Source organism: Theobroma cacao, chromosome 3, assembly GCF_053813885.1.
Source record: "Theobroma cacao isolate CCN51 chromosome 3, ASM5381388v1, whole genome shotgun sequence".
Lineage (NCBI taxonomy): Eukaryota > Viridiplantae > Streptophyta > Magnoliopsida > Malvales > Malvaceae > Theobroma > Theobroma cacao.
The window spans coordinates 35,191,658-35,212,341 of NC_142641.1; the positions used below are offsets into that span (position 1 = coordinate 35,191,658).

The 20,684-nt window shown below is 33.1% G+C and overlaps 4 protein-coding genes across 6 annotated transcripts; all 4 read right to left on the reverse strand.

Annotated features, from left to right (window-relative positions):
* Window positions 1-59: 59 nt before the first annotated feature.
* Window positions 60-992, reverse strand: LOC148763765 (early nodulin-like protein 6). Its single transcript, XM_088804830.1, has 2 exons — window positions 622-992; window positions 60-510 (listed from the first exon to the last, which is right to left on the reverse strand). Exons 1-2 carry the CDS (start codon window positions 818-820, stop codon window positions 179-181), a joined length of 531 nt encoding a protein of 176 aa, XP_088660956.1. The 5' UTR covers window positions 821-992; the 3' UTR covers window positions 60-178.
* A 204-nt stretch (window positions 993-1,196) lies between these two features.
* LOC18604969 (piriformospora indica-insensitive protein 2-like) lies at window positions 1,197-3,420 on the reverse strand. The gene is made up of 2 exons (XM_007037698.3): window positions 2,904-3,420; window positions 1,197-2,470 (listed from the first exon to the last, which is right to left on the reverse strand). Exons 1-2 carry the CDS (start codon window positions 3,120-3,122, stop codon window positions 1,418-1,420), a joined length of 1,272 nt encoding a protein of 423 aa, XP_007037760.3. The 5' UTR covers window positions 3,123-3,420; the 3' UTR covers window positions 1,197-1,417.
* A 2,235-nt stretch (window positions 3,421-5,655) lies between these two features.
* On the reverse strand, window positions 5,656-10,791 carry WNK3 (WNK family serine/threonine-protein kinase 3). Of its 2 annotated transcripts, XM_018118336.2 has the most exons (8): window positions 10,361-10,791; window positions 10,122-10,159; window positions 9,781-10,008; window positions 9,462-9,685; window positions 9,210-9,367; window positions 7,490-7,673; window positions 7,275-7,412; window positions 5,656-7,103 (listed from the first exon to the last, which is right to left on the reverse strand). In XM_018118336.2, exons 1-8 carry the CDS (start codon window positions 10,445-10,447, stop codon window positions 6,247-6,249), a joined length of 1,914 nt encoding a protein of 637 aa, XP_017973825.2. In that variant the 5' UTR covers window positions 10,448-10,791; the 3' UTR covers window positions 5,656-6,246. The 2 variants fall into 2 exon arrangements, with proteins under 2 accessions (XP_017973825.2, XP_017973826.2); XM_018118337.2 differs by lacking the exons at window positions 9,781-10,008; window positions 10,122-10,159 and having other exon boundaries at window positions 10,361-10,790.
* Window positions 10,792-12,286: 1,495 nt separating this feature from the next.
* On the reverse strand, window positions 12,287-15,905 carry LOC18604972 (uncharacterized). Of its 2 annotated transcripts, none has more exons than XM_018116738.2 (5): window positions 15,564-15,905; window positions 15,102-15,326; window positions 14,926-15,012; window positions 14,696-14,829; window positions 12,287-12,685 (listed from the first exon to the last, which is right to left on the reverse strand). In XM_018116738.2, exons 1-5 carry the CDS (start codon window positions 15,741-15,743, stop codon window positions 12,586-12,588), a joined length of 726 nt encoding a protein of 241 aa, XP_017972227.2. In that variant the 5' UTR covers window positions 15,744-15,905; the 3' UTR covers window positions 12,287-12,585. The 2 variants fall into 2 exon arrangements, with proteins under 2 accessions (XP_017972227.2, XP_017972228.2); XM_018116739.2 differs by having other exon boundaries at window positions 15,102-15,323; window positions 15,564-15,902.
* Between the last annotated feature and the right edge of the window lie 4,779 nt (window positions 15,906-20,684).

Here is a 20,684-nt window from a genome sequence, read left to right on the forward strand (position 1 = left end):
AAGGGAAAATAATTGTAATAGAACATAAACCAAATTTGTAAAACACAAAAATAATCACCTAGCAGCAAATACAAAAGGTCTCATAAATCATTAATCCTAGTAATCACGTTATCCAAGTGATTGAAAGAACAAAAAAGGTAAAAGTCACAAAGAGCTGAGAGATGCAAAAAGAGAATTGCTATATAAAAGCTGACATGACGAGCAGCATGATAGTTGAAGCAGAAACAGCAGCAACCTCAAACGCACCATTCGTCTCATGCTCTGGTGTATTGGTGGTGCTGTTCTGGTTCTGGGATTGCGGTGGAGTTTCTGGCTCCAACACTTTGATGATCATCTTCTGCCCTTTCTGGCAGTGCCCGGTTACCCCACTCATGAAATAGAATAAACCGGCTCGGTCCAATTTGAAGACAGTGTCACCATTGTTGGAGAAGAATTGAGGATGAGAGGGCTGGCACTTGTCATACTCTTCTTGCGTCACCACCAAAACCGAGTCTTTCTTGTACTTAAAATCTGAATATGTATATCCATGAACAATGGGAATTGGAAAAATACCCAACACTAGAACAACAAAAGAAAGTGATCGGAAAAGACAGAAAACATGAATGGTATAGTAGTGCTTACGGATGGTGTCATCAACCTTGAACCTGTTACTGGATGCCCACTTGTTGTAGATTTGATTGTCATGCTTTGGTGCAATCCAGCCATCGTCGCCATTTACTTCATATTCAGCACAAATTGCAATGTAAAAGAAGAGGGAAGAGAAAAGGAAAACCTTTCTGAAATGAGAAGCCATTGTTGTTTTAGCAGCAAGTTCGGGCATAAGATGAGAAATGATGCTACTTTTTTTTCACCTGGGTTGGGTAGGCTTAAAAAGAAGTGAAAAATGGAAGTTAGTTATGCATGAGAGGAGAGAAATGGGGACAGAGAAGTGGAGATAGTGGATTGTTGGCAGTAACCGTGGAGTTGAGGGTCAGCCAAAATCTTTGACTTGGTATAACCCATTTTCCGATAATCCGGAAACATGGTCAGCATTGAAAACGTTTCAAAGATGTCTCGCAGTGTTACATGCCAGGTTGAATATGTTTGTTTGGATCCATTCGAGAGTTGGCAGGAGTTGATCACTATCAGTTGGTACTAGCTCAAAACGATGCCAATATTGAAATAACTAACTACATAAAAGAGAAACCAAACATAAATTGCTGAGCCAACAATTTTCTTTAAAGGCAAAATTTAGAACAACAGTTTTTTGGAAGGAGAAGATCAGCAACCATCTCCTTTTAATCAGAAGATGTACAAGCATTTCCTCTGCGTTTTGAGCTTGAATGCCCTGAAGATGAATAAGCATTTCCTTTTCATAGCACCGCTTCTTGCTCCCTTTCAATGTGGTACTTGGTTTTTCTCTGAATTAGTTTTCTTGTCAACAAGATTTCACCCCATTAGGAACATGGCTTAATGACGAGATCATTTCAGCCTGATAGCAAAGATTCGAATTGTTCCAAGCTCTGAACCGTCTCCCCATTTTCTTATAAAACCCTCCTGAGAACTCAAGCTTTCCGGTCAGATTGTTCCCATTAATGTAAAGAGCACCAAGGCTAGGTAGGGTTGCAATCTTTGGAGTAAGGTTTCCTGACAGATTGTTATCATTAAGTCCCAAATATCTTAACCTTTTCATTTCTGTCATGGACTCTGGTATTTTTCCTGTCAAACCTAAATTAGAAAGATCCAAAATTTCCAAATCCTGCAAGTTTCCCCATTGAACTCCCATGAGATCACCCCCAAGAGGATTGTTGGACAGCACCACCTCTTTTAAGGAAACCATTTCTTCAAGTGACTCTATCAACCCACCCGAGAAATTATTTCTCCCAAGGTCCAATAGGGTGGCATTCTTCAGGCTTCCAATTTCTGTAGGAAGCTTTCCCTCCAACTTATTGCTGCTTAGGTCCAGCTTTAGGAGCGAGGTGAAATTACCCCCAAAAGTCAACGGCAGTGACCCTGATAGATTATTCCTGCTTAAGTCCATTATTAGTAGCTGAGTTAACCCTCCAAAACTTTCTGGAATCTGACCGGTGAACCGGTTTCCAGCGAGTACAAGCTGCCTCAAATTCACCAAGCTGCCCAGTTCTATAGGCAATTCTCCTGTTAAGCCGTTTTCCAGTAGCACTAGTGATTTGAGCTGTTTAAGGCTGACAATAGAGGTTGGAATTGTACCAATGAGGCCGCGGTTTGATCGGAACCCCAAGGATTCTAAGCTGTTTGAGAGTCTTTCCCAGTTTGAGGAGGGAATTCGGATGGGGTTATGTCTAGGTGAGAAAAAGCAATTGAAGAATGAGAGAGATCTTAAGTGAGTAAGCTCAAAGAGGTGATGTGTGAACTTTGCATCTTGGCTACACTGGAGAGAGTTGTCAAAAACTAGACCAATGTTTAAAACGGTGACATGCCAAAAGCCATCAAAGAGATCACAATAAACTCCCTGCACTTGATTGTTCAAATAAAAATGTTGGATTAAAATAAGGTTGAGGAAAAATGTGACAGAATTTTATACACATAAACATGAAGATGCTTGAAATATTATAGGATCATTTTGTTTCTTAGCATGGAAATTTAATGTTTGGTTTGGAGTTGCAAAGTGCTGGTAGAGGAGAACTATCAGATTGCTTGTTTGCTTGCATGCAAGACTACTAATTACCAAGAAAAACTTGAGTACTACACAATTCCTTTTAATCAATTAATTTGTGCTAGTTTATATTTCATACTCATATTAGAAGAAAAAGTAGCTACTTGTCAAGGTGGATGTTCCTAACCTTTATGTTAAATGAGTGCAATTGCAATATATACTAGCTAGCAAACAGGGAAAAACAAGGATATACTTATAGTTTATCTCTAATGGAGTGATGTACTTTTACCTGAATAGGTGACCATCCGCAAGGGTCTGGGTAGAGATCCGAGCCATTCCACCACTTCCCCACAAATCCTTGAATAGCAGAATACAGGGCCTCTTGCTCTCTCTTCTCCATTGGTGCCATCGAAAAGAAGTGATCCTCTTGACATTTGCACAGAACTAACAACCCAACAAGGGAGAACAGAAGAAGAAAATTCTTAATTGTGACAATGGGGTTCTTCATGGCCAACTAGTGTTTGAGAAAATAGGCTTCTACTAACAGGCTAAGAGAGCAAACAATATGAAGAGCTATAGAAACCAGGAACAATTAAAAGGAATGCGAAAAGAATTACAGTGTTAGATTGTCAGGTTTTCCAGAGAAACCTCATAAAATATAAAGGAAAGCAAAAGATATGCTGCTGAAAATTGGAGAGTTAAATGATTTCCCATATGATTAATTACTCTTCCAACTGAAAAGCAAGCGGAAATGTAGGTAAAGGCGAAGACAAGAACAACAAAATTTTAAGGAGCAGTTGCAGCCAAAGTACATTAACACAGTTATTGGTGCCAAAAAGCAAGTAAATAATTAAATGAAATAACAACAATAGTATCAGCCTTTGAGTAAGAAAGGAAGTGAACAGAAACCTAGAAAGGCGATAGGCCTTTAAATGACCTTAGCTTTGCCTCCCCCCATATAGCCATGCTGGCTACTGCTGTGTATGTGTACAGCAAAGCTAGCTAGGCTTTTTGTCAATCTGCCTCTATCTGCTTTTGTGGCTAAATGAAGCTTTGTATTCAAGATAACTTAAATGTATATATTTTGTTTAACGTCTAGACACACACTTTAACCTTTTCCTTTAATAAATTTGGGCTTCGCTTTACTGGTGTATCTCTGTCTATGTGTACGAGATTAGAGTTAAAGTGGGGTTACTTTAATTATAATAATTGAAAAGATTTTGAATTATTTGATGGGGTTGCAGTTTAGAGTTATAGGCTTAATCTGTAGTCGTAGGAGGGACCATTTGAGCATGCATGCATGCATTCATTGCCTGCCTGCCTTTCTCTGGGACTACTGCCTTTGGCTTCTTTGGTTTATATAAACTGCTCTTCTGAAGATTGATACTTAATCTGTGAAGTTAGCTGACTAGAGTCATTGGCGGGAAGCAATAAACTGAAGGCTGAGGGAGTTGTTCAAGGAACAAAACGTTGCCGTTCAAGATTTAATAAGCTGAGAGAAATACGACAGTTGTTGTGTCATTTAGCTTGGTTTTAATTGTTCAGTTGTTATACGTTGTGTTATGTTGTCGTTTTTGTTTAAGTTGAGTCATGTACACATCATTTTGATGTCGTTTTGTCTGGTTATCATTTTTTGTTTTCAAAGCTCAACGGTCATACTTCTTCTTCTAGTTATCTGTTGAAGCTGTGCTTCGATTGGTGTGAAGTTTTTCCTCTTGATCCGATTTATGAGAGAAGTTTATAATTGCTTAGTATAAATACAAATTTAAAAATTGAATATATGCTTTTTGGATCCAATATTTTGAGCTGAATTTTTTTCTCTATTTTTCTGATCAACAAAGCTCTCTAAACTTTTACAAGTAAAATTTTTCAAAAATTCTTTGATCAGCTGTTTAACTATTTTCTTCAGGCTCTACCAAAAACTTCTATGGTTGGTGGGAAAAACATTTATAGCTCTTCCAATAATTAGCTTATAATACAAAGAAAGAAGCGAAGCAACATAACTACAGAATAAAGTGACCGAACTCGATCGAAAAATTTAGACTATTTAAAAAGAATTATAACAATTCTCTAATTCTAACGAAATAGTTCTTTTAAAATTCAGTGAGCAACAACGATTAATTAAAATAAAAAATTAAGAATTTGTGGAACGGTAGTTGAAGTGTTGTTCTCATCCACGTTTCCCTTCCTTATTCATAAAAAATATATATGGCCTATTACTTACGTGTTAAGGATGAACTTTCAAACTTTGCAAATGAATTTAAAGGCCATATATACACTACATGTCTATATAATTATTATATATCCCTCATGCGCTTTAATAATTTCCAAAAAGTTATATTTTTCTCTTTGTTTAGTGAATGAGATAGTACCATGCCTTTATCATTTTAGTCCGCAACTTTTTCGTTTTGCTAATTATTTAGGCAACAGTCTTAGTCTCATTGAATTATTCATATGATAGGCGCATGCATGGTTGGCAAGAATAGCATAAGGTAACTAACTTTTAGTAGGATGCACGCTATTTTTAGTATAATATGCATGTCAAGCTATAGCTGATCGGATTTTGATTATTTAGCTTTGCAAGAAAATTCTGGACACATGGATAGGTGGAGTGAACCCTGGTGAAGGTAGTAATGAATCCTCGGCCCTCCATCGGCAATGTTAAGCACCAGCCAAGACCTTCAAAGGATACAGGAATGAGAGATTGGGGATTAGGGAATAGACCCTTATTGTCAATTCTTATTCTTTTTTTGTTCAAAAAAAAAAAAAAAAAAAAACTGAGTCTTACTTTCGTAAAAAACGATGAAATTTAGTTACAGGCCAATATGACCAGAGTCATTATCCCCGTCCATTAGATCCTCTCATAACACAAAATAATAACTCTGAGACATAATACTAAATCAAAATCATTCAAACAGCCCTGAGTTTCTTAAGCCACATCTTCAAAGAACTTTTTGGATTACACAAGCCACATTTCTGAAAAATCAATCAAAGACAATAGCAATGATGCACAGCAATTTGAGGCAGCCAGATTCAAGTAGTTGGAGAAAATGATAGAAATCGTATGTACAATTATATGCACCATACAAAGTATTTGAACATTAAAACAACACAAAACAGATTAAGAAAGAATAAAGAAGAAACTCGTGTATGGATGTTGTGCAGATTTCTTCAGGCATATGCAAAATTATATTACATAGGTACATGACTTGCAGGAACAATGGCTCACCTCAACAGTAACATGCTATTTATGGAAACCAAAGCTTCTGTTGAATCCTGTCCAACATGGCTTGCCATTCAATGAATCAATCTACCTAGCACGCATGCCTTCGGCTGTAGTTCCAAAGCATCGTGTCTCTTGTCTAGCCACTGAATAGCCATATCAGATACTCCTGCAGATTTATCAGCGACCAACAGGCTGTCCAACTTTACCAACAAAATGAAATCTCTTTAAAGAATAATGGAGTATCTAGTAGTATCATTATCCCTTCCAAGATGTATAATGTTATCTTTTCAGTGAATAAGATATATAACAAGGAACATAGCTGGACTGCTATCAAACAGCAAAGATAGGCAAGACTAGAAGCAAATTCAAATTCCATGTAAAAGCCTACGTATGTTGGATGCACAATTTAGCAGATTGTCTCATTTTGAATATTATAGTCAGAGATCTTCATCTTACACATATCCAAAACCTTTTCACGGATTTCTGGAGAAATTTCCTTCAGAAGGTCTGATATGGCTAATTTATGCTTCTTCTTTAGCTCATCTATCTCCATTTGCTGCTTTACCAATAGAAGCTCAAGTCTCTCGAATATTACCTTCATTCCTGATTCAGTATCCTTTGATAGCTTACATTTCTCTCTTGACGAACATGTTGCACTACCATCATGCAGATTTCCCCCTGACGCGCTCAATGGCATGTCAGCAGGTCTGTTTCCATCTTTCCCCTGACCATCATCTCTTCCATTGTGATGTGTGTACTCATTCTCCAGTTGTTTAAGTGAAGTACCACTTTTTATGTTAACTTCACTTTCATAAATATCATGAGATTGTTCATCATGTTCAGAAAAGCTATCTGCAAACCTTACAAAATCCACTGGAGAAGCCAAGTTTGAAAGGGCAGTCCCGGCAGGAGAGATTCCACCAGCAGCCGCCTTGGGTGAGTCAGACCAGTATCTTCGACCTGATGGCAATCTCTCCAGAGAAAGACTGCCTGGAGATGAGGTTGGCTCATAAGCCAGTGGAGAGCCATCACCCTTATTTTCAAAGATATAGTCACCAGAATTTGCAACTTCTACAAAATTATCTCTTGGAGTTTCTCTCACAGTCCAATCAGGAATATGGGACCGGATTTCAGTCCCAATCATTTCAGAAATTGTTGCAACATCTTGATCTGTTAGGTCCAACTCCTCAACCATTTCACTAGCAACAGCAGTTGGTGTATCTGCTTCAATATCAAATGGGAAGTGGATGTTGCGAATATGACCTAGGACAACAAGGAAGCTTTTCAGTTTCAATAGGAAAAACAATTTTATATGCTAATGAATGAAATATTTTCCTGGGATGAAAAGGGAAAGAACTGTGAAGAAAAGGCATACAAGGGTATGCATGTTTGCATGTGTGTGTGTGTGTGTGTATGTGAGAGAGAGAGAGAGACCTGTGGAATCTGCTATCCTTAGTTTCAGGAATATTGTGTTCAGGTCTTTTCTCTGACCTTGCACTTTGACATCTACACTGGCCTCAGATTGAAGATCCTTCGTACTTCTCCTGAAATCAGTCGGATCAGAACTACTATCTGCATTTATCATGTGAAAATGTGAGGACCAAAATACTCAAAAGCCTTCAAGCTCAAAAAAAGCCCCTAAATTCTACCTGAACTGTGGGCTTTAGGTCGTAAAGAACAACCTACACTGCCATTTTCCTCATCTGATTGGAGAAATGGATCCCCTAGAAGTTCCTTTGCAGGCAACCGTTCAGAGACTTTAGCAATACATTTTTCTATAAATAACTTGACTCCAGGGTCGGTCACTTTTGCCAATGACGCTGGCTTTATTCCCTGCCCAAGGAAAAAAAACCCACGAGAATAAAGAAAAATTGTTCCATTATCAATAAATGTGTCTAATACACAGAAACAGCTCTATTTCCTAAAATTTCAATGGCCAAGCAACTATTTCAATTTCATGCCACTAATTCTACCATAGCAATGTTTGGATAATTAAAACAGGAAAAATGTTCACAGAAATTTTGATTCAATTCAATGCAGAAAACTGCACTATACAAGTTGAAAATGACTGACAGGTCAGAGATTTATTTGATTGCTTATAATCAAATTTTTAATTGTTGGCCATAATGAAGCAGGGTATATATTGTAGTCCAACGATGCCCCAAGTCTGCATCTTTCCTATTCAATCAGGCTCATCAGTCCTCATCATCCAGTCAATAAACTTAATCAAAAGGAAAGGTAGTAAAGCACGGTATAGGCTATGGCTCAAAAGCACACTTCTAACTGAAGCTTAAGCCCATCCCTTTTAGTTAAACCTCTACCACCTGACTTCAGGATTCGCATACAGTAACAAAGCCAAGATGCTGAAACGTTTGACTTTATAGGCTAGACAATTCCGTTAAATAGGTGTTGAGGCTACAGTGGCTCCAACTACAGGAATGCTCTGCAGAAGATCAAAAGGTTATCCAAAAATCGATGTCTTCCCCACGGAAGTGAGTGCAGCAATCAGAAGTAAAGCATGCACTAAGTAAATCCAGAGATGGAAGAGTGATGGAGATGTATTGGAAAAACCCTTCAGCTGGTTGAGGTCAAAAAAGTAAAAGATCATGGATGTTGATTAGTTTTAAGCGAACAAATTTCATATTTTTATTGATGCAGATTATCCTCTAAATATATTCAATGCCATCACCCCACAGTGCCTCAACTCTGACTTAGAAACTTAGTTCGTATAGCTTGCATGCTGAATAAACCAAGGTTGACTTGACCAGTGAAAAGTGAAAAGCAAATATTATCACTGTGGCCAAGCAGGATAACAACCTTTAAACTTGATGAGGAAAGAAAATTCAAATTGCTTCAGGAAATAATCTAATTTCCGGCTGACATAATGGTTCCTACCAAACTCATTCTTCAGTTCAACAAATGAACCGAATTTTTTTTTTATTTTTTTGATGGAATATAGCCAAATTTCTCATTTCTTGAGAATATCTCCACATTATTAGGAAAGAGAAGTTCATAAAGAATATAAAGGATCCACAACAAGTAATTAGGATTTCAATCTAGTCCAGAAAGTTGCAATGTTGACTGCCTAGGCCATCTCAGGGCATGCCTCATTTAGTGAATAAGCAAAAGCAGGGTCTAGGCTTTAATTCCTTTCCTTAGCAACATATAAGGCTTTACTTCTAGACATCACAAACTAGTATTCTAAGGGGGTCAATCTTTTCCACCTGTTATTGCATTAGGCCTAAACTTCTCCAACAAATTTGCACTCATGGATTACAAACAATCAGCATAAGGTAATAAGCAAGGCACACAGTAAAGAAGTAGCCAATCCATAAACATTTAAAACAGGAAAGATCACAAATGCCTTACTGAGGTCACTTTCTTGAATATTTGAGCTGCATTGGCACATTCAACATATGGGTACTCAAAGGTCACTAATTCCAGCAAACACATGCCGAAAGCATAAATATCTACAAGCTCATTGTACTCCTCCTCATAGAGTTCTGGTGCCATAAACTCTGGTGTACCTAGAACATTAATAATTGCTTTACTATTTGTACTCAAATCTATGATGGTTCCAAAACTTGTAGTATTGATAGTTACAAAGGACATGATCCCTACCAATAACACTATGTGCTGAACGAGCCTGGCAAAGAATAGCGGCCAACCCTAGATCCCCAATCTTAACCTCACCTTGGTTGCCATTGACAAAGATGTTATCACATTTCAGATCCCTGTGAATCACTGGGGGGTCGTGACTATGAAGATACAGAAGACCCTCCAAGATCTGCCTCGACCATTTCTTCAATGCCCTCAAATCAACATGCTTATGCTTCTTTCGGTACCTACACAATCAAATATAAAATTTTCAATAAAACCAAAATGAACTATAAAACTTTAAACACATTAAGAAAAACATATCAGGACATCAAAAACTTACTGTCGCAATGTTCCTGAAGTGAAAATCTCAGTGATGAAGTTGATATTCTCATTTTTGGTATCGATCCACGAATTGTAAAATTTAATTATATTTTTGTGCTTCAAAGTTTTAAGCAAATGAACTTCTGAGTAAAGACGCTCCAAATCCTCAGAATTATGCAATAGATCTGTGACCTTAACCTGGTTCCATGCTACTTCTATACCTTCCAGTTCATCAAATGCTCTGTATCTAAATTCTCACAGCTTGATAAAGGATTCCAAAGAAGCCTCTACTCATGAATTAAGCCTAAAAATGCATTAATATATAGACTAAGAGAACTAAGAAAAGATAGAAAAGGATACACTTTCTTGAAAGCCCCTCTTCCTAATACCCCCTTGTACTGCAATAACCAATGCAAAAACAAGACAAAAACAAAATAACCCATTAAAGGTAATATCAATTAAGATTAGCCTCACTGCCAATCAGCGTCAAATATTAAATATTGAGACTTTATTCTAAAATGGGTAACTTTATTTAACTCAAAACATAAACCAAAAAAAATAGCAAAAAGGAAATGAAATGAAACAGTGACAGAACTAACCCGACCATAACGACCCGTAGGATCAATCTCCACGAACTCAGCATCGGAATCATCTTGCTCTTGTTCGGACGTTGAATCCTGCGGCATTCTTGTATTTTCGAACACCACCCCAAAAGGAAAAAAAAATTCAAATTTTATGGAAATTTCCAATTTCTTTCTCCGTTTCTACAATTAAAATCCAAACTATTTATTGCAAAATAAAATAAACCCAAGTCGTCGTTTCAAATAAAAAAATTAAAATTAAAAGAAAAAAAGAGGGTGGGGGAAGAAGGTGTGATGGATGGAGGGGTAGAGGGAGGTGTTTCGTCAATGTGAAGCGTTTAATGGCTCAGGGCACCAGCAAACCGGCTATGACTGTCTGACTCTCGCAAATGTAATTTAATAATCATTTCCAGCGTTTTCTTTTCCTTCTTCTTATTTTAGTAATTCTAGGAAATTCAACTTTAAGGAGATTGAACTCCGCTTTGCAAAAGCTCAAATTTGGGAGCACGTGCTGAAGCTGGTCCCACATATTTGGTTCCATCTTCCAGAGAGATTGTACCATCTCATGGTGGGCCCTTCCTCTTTGGTGGCGCAGATGCTACGTGGCACCTTACTAATCTGTTTCCTTTTGCCGCCAACCAGCTCCTGCATCCATGCAGTTGCAATGATCACATAAAAACGGAGCAGTCAAAAACACACGAAAACAAATATTGACTTTTAAATTTAACAATTCACGGTTTTAGTTTATCGAATTAATTAATGCTTGCAAAGATAAAACAAAAAATTGTACAGTTTGCTTGACCGGTAATATTGTCCAAAGTGTTGTCATTGGGCAGCCATTAATTCTACAGTGTGCTTGACGCCTCCATCCCCTTTTTCTTTTCCCACTTCGAGGACCTCTAGCTATATATGCGGGCCTTTATCTACAAAACCAATTAACAATAATTCAAGGAATTGTGGATATTGTTTTTGCCACTGCTGGGGGACAAAACCTAGTGGAAATATAAGGATACAGTGATTTGAATGTTTGTTTGTTTGTTTATATTAATGGGAGTTGCAATCATGAGAGATGGGTGGGCAGGCTTCCAGCGAATCAACCAACCATATAGATGGAAAATAACTAACATCACGGAAAAAATAAAATGATCCAATTCCAACTACCCATTTAATTATTATGTTATTTTCAAAATAATAAAATATTATTTTTATTTTAAAAATTTTAAATAAATATTATTGTTTATACAATTGGGTTGGATCCGGGATGAGCTTCGACTGAAAAATCTGTTCCCAAACTCGATCAAAGTTGAGATAGCCCCGAGTGGATAGCTCAATCATTAGAGACCTTAACTCACTTCATTTTAAATTAATTGTCATATATGATTTTAAAATATTTAAAAATAATGTCCATTTTCTCAAATGAAAACAACTTTTTTAATGTCGACCCTTCATTAAAATGTTAATTGACATGTTATTTTTTTGAGATAGAATACTACCCTTTTCTTAAAACTTTATGCTATTTGAAAATCAAATATTAAATTCAAAATAGAGTATGCTGTATAGAAAAGGTTGATTAATCAGAATTAAAACAAAAGAATAGGTTATTAAATTCTATCTCACATTGCAGAGTGCTTTAATGTAGACATGCAGGTGCTTGGTTTGGAATGAAATATAAATGGCACGACTCAAATCTTTGATTTGTAATGTTAATTATAACAATATAATCTTTCCTGTTAAGGGATCGATGATGACAGCATAACCATAGGAAGCATGGAGGAAGTACATGGGCACCTGCTATGGACATGTAATGTCTTGCCCCCAAGCATATATTTCACATGCTATTCAGATGCATGGTCTATGTAGAAAGCAAAATTTTCTACAGGTAAACTTTTTCCACTGGTCAAGCAACAGCCCCATCAAATGCTGATTTTATATTTCGACACCCTCACCATCAAAAGGATAGAATCCTACTTTAGAAAAACAATACAAACAATCCAACAGTAGGCATAAATTTATACCTTTACCAGCTTGCTATGTATTCCTCTAAAACACGGATGGATTCGTACTTTTTGTTTAGTAGAAGCAAAAAATTAAGAGAAAACAAAATAACTTATTCAAAAATAAAAGAAAAGAAAACTAGATAATTAGAGGAATTCTCTGCCAAAACAATTAGACCCCACAATTTTTCATAATGAAGCCATTTGTGACTTCTCACTGGCCTTAAAGCATGCTGTTCATTTTTAAGATTATCTAAGAGCATTCATCTTGTCCCTGAGATAGTAAAGCTTGGCTCTTCTCACTGTCTTCTTGTCCAGCACCTTAATCTCCTTTATGTTAGGGGAATACCTGTCATCCATCACCCACTCTTATTTGACCAATATGTAGAAGCTTAAGTATAACCAAATTGAACAAACAATGAGAACAACTATATGATATTTTCAACTTTTTCCATAACAAAAGACTGGTGAATTATTAAAAATAGAAAGAAAGAAACAGGATTTAGTATCATATGGGAAATTACAAAAACCATATAAAATTATTGGTTACCAATTATGATAAACAAACACGCTTGTAAGAAGAGTAAAGATTAAAAGTGAAGTTGCCACAACAAAAGGATGAAAGCCAAAAGGAGATTGTGGCCTTTTTCTTTTTCCATAAACCAGAAATGACTCTCATAGGTGAATCCAGATTTCTGGATTGAATCCTTTGTAAGTTAAACTTTAGTCATTAAATGAAAGAATATTAGAAAATTTGAAAAACAAGAAGTCAAAGAAGGCCAACCAACAAATTAATCAAGCAATTTTGGCATTACTGTGCAGTGAATGCATTAAACAGTTGTAGTAGGAACAAAAGTACTAGTAGAATGAAAAACTTCAACCTCTTGTGCACCCAACCACAACAGAGCTCAATCAATCCAAGCCATATGGCAAGCTAGGTACTAGTCCAACTCATCCATCATCAGTCATGATGGTTGCAGTAGGTCAAATAGTACCTATATGTTTAAACACAACAACCAATGAATCTACCTTTAACATTCACATGCTTGGGCCCGTATGGAATGTGGCTAGGGAGCTAAGCAGATGGCAAAACCTGATTAACAGATAAAAATAAAGGGCCCAAACTTGATGATAGATACTGGATTGTTGGCGAAGGACATGAGATGACATGATGATGCATGCCTAAGTTTGACTGCCACCCAAAGGATAATCCTTTATGTGAATTTTTTATTTATAAAAACCATTCTTATCACACACTTATAAACTAAGAACTCAACAACAATCCTGCTCAGATGACAATATCTCAGTGTTAACAGATAGCTGTGTCCGACACATGAAGAGGACACATTTTCATGTCAGAAGCCTTTTTCCCTATCAATATGAATACCCTCAGTCTCTCCCTCTTCCTCTCAGCGATATTTCCTTTCATAAAAAGGTGCTCTGATGGAGTGATATTCTAGGTCATTCCAATGTTATCTTCAACTAGAAGCTCCTGTACAGGCCTAAGAATCACAGAAATTCTGTCATTGTTGACTCTTGAATATGAAAGAATGAAACTTCATACACCTGTAGCTAAAACAAACTCACTGGCTTACTATCTCTGAATTGGAGGATGAAAGGATGCACTTAAACTCGTGATAAGGGGTGCTGATCACTGGTTTCTGGTTTGGATACCCTTTGTGCATTTTCATATTCACCATAGAATCTCTTAAAACTAATAAAATTGAACAAAAGAAACCCTATGCCAAAAACTTAGTTTGACTGAAGAGATTATTAGAGCTATTAGATTAGAGACAATTCATCCTTAAAACAACTATGTAAATGAAACTTGAGCAAATCAATTGTCAGCATGAACTAAAAGAAACCCTTCACTATTAGCAATTTATTAAACACCTTCAATAGCAACCAAATCATACAAGAGGTTTGCCCTTGGAAGCACGATGAAGCAACACTTTTATAGTGAGTTATGTGACAGACATTCTTTTTGCATATCATTAATAACATACTCTATAGTATATGCTAAACTTCAATTTCATTAGTCCTTAAAAGATGTTAAGAGTCTTGTGGAAACTTTTTGTAACTTTTTTTTTGAAAGCATAAAACCTAATCCTCTGCATACATATTCTTGTCATTTCTGTGTCTCAATATGTGACCATATTTCTCAATGATTTGTATTCCATTGATACTCAAACTCAATATTATAAGGCACTAGTGATGCAACTTCACTGCACCTTGCCTGCAGGTCATCCAACAAAACAGTAGCATGCTTTTTTTTTTCAGGTTGATACATTAAATCTTACTTAACATGCTTTTCAGGCCTGAATTTTGTTAGAAAGAAAAAAAGTTGGATGATACTCACAGTGGGAAGAGGGACTCAACCCCAACTCCTGCTACCATTCTCCTTAGTCGGAATGTAGTATTTAGGCCAGCATTACGTCTAGCTATAACAATGCCCTTTATGGTTGAAACACGTCGCTTGTTTTCAGGTACTTCCTGCACTCACCAATAGTACACCAATTAATTTAATCAGCTCAATAACATGTCATAGTTACATAGTAATAACACCTTCTCTGCAAAAAAATGTCATACCACTCTGAGTTGCACAATGTTGCCAGGTTTTATGTCAGGTATCTCCCTCTGCGCCTTCACCTCTTCCACTGCTTCCTTATCCAGAATCTGCAGGTACATCATCCATACAATTCGAAATGGGAATTAGAAAACATACCATTAATCATTAAGGTAGTGACAAGAAAAAAAATACTTTCCTGCATTATGTGCTTGGCAGTTTTATCAAGCCTCTTAAATTTGATTCGAGGAGGTACATCAGTGACAGATTGAGAAGAATCCGGAGTAGGTGAGGCAGCTGTTGTCATAGACCTGCTAGAGCAAGTAGACATCATTGCAGCCAACTGAGACAAACCCGGCATCGAACATCCGCCAGAACAACCAGGCAACATCAATTCTTTTGTTTGGGATCCCAATCTTGTCTGCTAAAATAATTTGCAAGCTCAGTAACAAACTTACTTCAAAATTTGACTTACAAAAACATAAGAAGCAACATGACTTCAAAAATATTGACCTAACAGCAATTAAAAGTCAAATTATAGTTAACGAGAACTCAAAAAAGGAAAATTTTTTAGGAAAGACAATGACTTATGCAAAACAAATTAAAACAATACTTAAAACAAAACCCAAAAAAATTAAAGGAAATAAATTAAAAGCCATACTCCTAGAGATTGCAGGAGGTGATTCCTGGAAGAATTGATTGAATTGTTGGATCCATGAATTAAGCTGCTGCTATTATTAGTAGCCAAATAAGCTCTGTTGGCTTTAAAATGTGCACCGCTCCAGCTGTAAAAACCATGTCTTTGACCCAATCGGATGCTCCCACCAATAAACGATTGCATTGTCTGCGTTTAAAGGAAAAATAGGGTCAGCTCCTACACTCCCGTTTGTTTGCTGAGAAAACGCGAGAGAGTGATGGAGAAATGAAAGGAATTTCTGCACTGCGAATCAATAAGCCCCGGTGCTCAAAACCCTCCCGTAGCGAACTGGGGTTTAATCATCGTAGACTGTGCTATGGCAGGAATGTCCCCTATTTGGTTTTGGGTTTGGTGGACCTGTTGTTTGTCCAAGTAGCTTTACCAGAATGTCCGGTCCAGTCCATTACAAACCCATTGCCTTTTTTGTCCCAAGATTATCAAAGCCCATTGTTTTTGCTAACAAAGCTTTGATGAATAGATCTAATATATCAAGATAATGCTTATAAAATTCTTTAAATTATTTTAAAAAATTTAAACAAATTATTATTTTTTATTATTTTCAGTCAAGTCTTTATTCTACTATTATGTTTAATAAAATTCTTATATTTATTTTAAATTAATAGGTCTAATGTTTAAATAATTTTTATTAATCAAAATAACACTTGTCATTCTATATCTAGATGGTGTTGACATGATATTGATGTGAATGTTGAAAAATATTATATGGTTATATTATCATATCACATCAATATACCACGATATTATCCATTATGACATGTTAACATTTCACGTTATATAAAATGATAAGTAAAATTTTGATTGAGAATAATTAGTTAATAATTAATCATAAAAGTTTATTTAGTTTAAAATAAAAATACAAAAAGTTGATTAAATGTATTAAAAGAATAAAAATTGATTTGATTGTTTTAATATTTTAAGAGTATTTTTAAATATTATACCTAATATAATCTTATGTTGAATTTGTTCTGCTATATACTGATTTATTTTATTGGTTAGTTTGTTTGGTTTATATGAAATATGAGATGTAATAGTTATATATATATATATATATATATATATATATATATATATATATTTATTTATTTATTTATTTATTTCTATATATATATATTTATTTATTTCTATACGTAACTTCAGTTACCCTTTTATAATTGATTACTATGAAGAAGTTAAAATATAAAATAATATGTACCAGAGAATCTCTAAATCATTCTATTAAAACAAAAGACTCCATTTCAATACCAGAAATAATAATAATAATAATAATTTGCACAGTTTGTCAACAGAAGAGTACATAATGCTGTACGGCAGCTAATTCATCATCCTTAGTATATAGGGATAAACACAAAACATGATTAATATTTAGCGAATTTCGTGCTATAGTTGAGTGTAAATTGAGTTGATTAATTACTAATTAATGACAATAAATAAGTTAGAAAGAGAAAGTGTTGAGTATTTGCATTATTTTTTGTTTTTAGAAATGAGGGAAGGGATTTAAATTTTATTTTTTAAACAGTGAGATCATGTATTAATTAATAAGTCAAATGCTTAATGAATTCTCACAGTAAGATAACCTTACTATAAAGCTAATTAAAATAATTTTTAAAAAAATAATAAAAACCTGCTTAGCAAGTTTGTCATCAACATAAATAATTTCTAAACTTATCCATTTTATATTGACAATTTAAATAATTTTTAAACTAACTTCTTTTATTTTAAATATTATTTAATTTTTATTTTTATTCTATTTTTACTTTAAAATATAAGAATACTATTATTTTTAATACTAACATTATATCTAACTAATTTAATTCAATTAAAATTATTATTATGACTTATTATGTTAAATCTCATACGTCTACATTAATATTTTGATAATATTTATTTCATCTTTATAATATTTTATGTTAATTTTTATGATTTTACATCAAGGCTTTTAAACTATTAATTTTCATCATAATTCTTTATATCATTACTATTATTCACGCATAAATTAAAATTTGTCAGCCATAATACACTTTAAACTTGAGAATAACAATTCAAATGTTTAATTTCCCCTAGAATTTTGTTTATTTGATATATGATTAACTTGTTACATTAAATCTCACACATTTACATTAATATTTTGACAATACTTGTTCCACCTTTATAAAGTATTACGTTAATTCTTATCATTTTACGTCAAGATTTTTCAACTATTAATTTTCACTATAATTCTTTTTATTTTTTCTATTATTCACGTATAAATTAAAATTGGTAAACCACAAAACACTTTGAACTCAAAAATAAAAATTTAGATGCTTAATTTCTTCGAAAATTATGTTTATTTGACATAATTGACTTGTTATGTTAAATTTCACACATTTACGTTAACATTTTGATAATTTTTGTTACATCCGTATAATCTTTTACGTTAATTCTCACAGTTTTATGTTAAGGTTTTTCAACTACTAATTTTCATTATAATTTTTTTTATCCTTACTATTATTTATACATAGATTAAAATATGTAAGCCATAAAACACTTTAAACTCGATAATAACAATTCAAATGTTTAATTTCCCTGAGAATTATGTTTATTTAACATAAAATTAACTTATTACGTTAAATTTCACATATTTACATTAATATTTGGATAATGTTTGTTCCACCTTTATATTGTTTTACGTTAATTTTCACGGTTTTACATCAATGCTTTTCATCTACTAATTTTCATCATAATTTTTTATATTCTTGCTATTATTTATACATAGATTAAAATTAGAAAGTCGTAAAACACTTTAAACTCGAGAATAACAATTTAAATGTTTAATTACTTCAAAAATTATGTTTATTTAATATAATTAACTTATTATATTAAATCTTATACATTTATGTCAATATTTTAAAAATGTTTGTCCTACCTTTATAATGTTTTACATTAATTGTTACAGCTTTACGTCAAGACTTTTCAACTACTAATTTTCATTATAATTTTTTTTATCCTTACTATTATTCACACATAAATTAAAATTTATAAGCTGTACAGCACTTTAAATTCTAGAATAACAATTTAAATGTTTAATTTCCTTAAAAATTATGTTTATTTGACTTATGATTAACTTATTACGTTAAATCTCATACATTTACGTCAATATTTTAACAATGCTTGTTTTACCATTATAAAGTTTATATTAATTCTTACAACTTTACTTCAAGATTTTCAACTACCAATTTTCATCATAATTCTTTTTATCCTTACTATTATTCATACATAGGTTAAAATTTATAAGCTACAAAACACTTTAAATTTGAGAATAAAAATTTAAAAATTTAATTTTTTAAAAAATTATATTTATTTAACATAATTAAGTTCTTATATTAAATCGTACACATTTACATCAATATTTTGATAATCTTTATTGCATCTGTATAATGTTTTATGTTAATTCTTATCACTTTAGGTCAATGTTTTTAAATTATGGTGAAAATTAGTAGTTGAAAAACCTTAACATAATGCTGTGAGAATTAACATAAAACTTTATAAAAGTGGAACAAGTATTATTAAAATATTCACATAAATGTGTGAGATTTAATGTAACAAGTCAATTATATGTCAAATAAACATAATTTTTTTAAAAATTAAACATTTAAATTATTATTCTTCAATTTAAAGTGTTTTACTGCTTACAAATTTTAATCTATGTGAGAATAATAGTAAAGATAAAAAGAATTATGGTGAAAATTAGTAATTCAAAGCCTTAATGTAAAGCCTTTGAGAATTAACGTAAAATATTATAAAGATGGAATAAGCATTGTCAAAATATTGACGTAAATGTGTGAGATTTAACGTAACAAGCTAAACATATGTCAAATAAACATAATTTTTAGAGAAATTAAATATTTAAATTGTTATTTACGAATTTAAAGTGTTTTACGGTTTATAAATTTTAATCTATGCATAAATAGTAGTAAGAATAAAAAGAATTATGGTGAAAATTAGTAGTTGAAAAACCTTAACGTAAAACCATAAGAATTAACGTAAAACTTTATAAAGGTGGAACAAGCATTGTCAAAATATTGAGGTAAATGTGTGAGATTTAAAGTAATAAGTCAATTATGTCAAATAAATATAATTTTTGAAAAAATTAAACATTTAAATTGTCATTCTCTAATTTAAAGTGTTTTACGGCTTACAAATTTTAATCTTTGCATGAATAATAGTAAAGATAAAAACAATTATAGTAAAAATTAAAATTTTAAAAACTTTAATATAAAATCGTAAGAATTAACATAAAAAATTATAAAGTTGGAATAAGCATTGTAAAAATATTGATGTTAATACGTGAGATTTAAAGTAATAAGTCAATTGTGTCCAAATAGAAATAAATGAATAATTATAAAAATAAAAATACTTTTGTTAAAATCAAACATTTAATTTTTTTTATTATAGAGCTAAAAGTATTTAACGGTTTATAAATTTTAATTTACAAATGAATAATAATAAAAATAAAAATAATTATAGTTAAAATATTAATTTACTAAACTAAATTTTTATTATAATATTTATTTCAAAATTTCTCAATAATTAATTTTTTTCTCGAGAATATAATTGTAAATGATTAATTTTCATAAAAATTCTGTTATTCTCTTATTAGTTTTTTCACTTTAATTAATATCTTTTAGTTAATTATTTTCTTTCAATTATTATTTTTATTTATTTTGAGTTATTTAAGTTTTTTTCTTAACCTGTTTGCCAGGTAAACAGTTTTTTTTATTGATCAATGGCTGAAAATGAACCCTTTAAATCTAATGGTTCTTATTTGTAACTTTTCATTAATGTTAACTTTATTATAGAATTTGTCCAAATGCTCTGGTGCAGAGCATCTGCATTACTATGACCTGTATGTAGGTGGAAATAATAATCCTGGGAAATCAAGCTGCATCTGTCAAAGTAACACACAATCCCATCATTTCTTTCAATTTCCCTCATCCTTTGTTCTTTATCCAATCATTCCTGTTAGACCCTTCAACTGCTAATGACATGGTTCAGGGGACCACCATTGCTCTATTTTACACTCTGCAT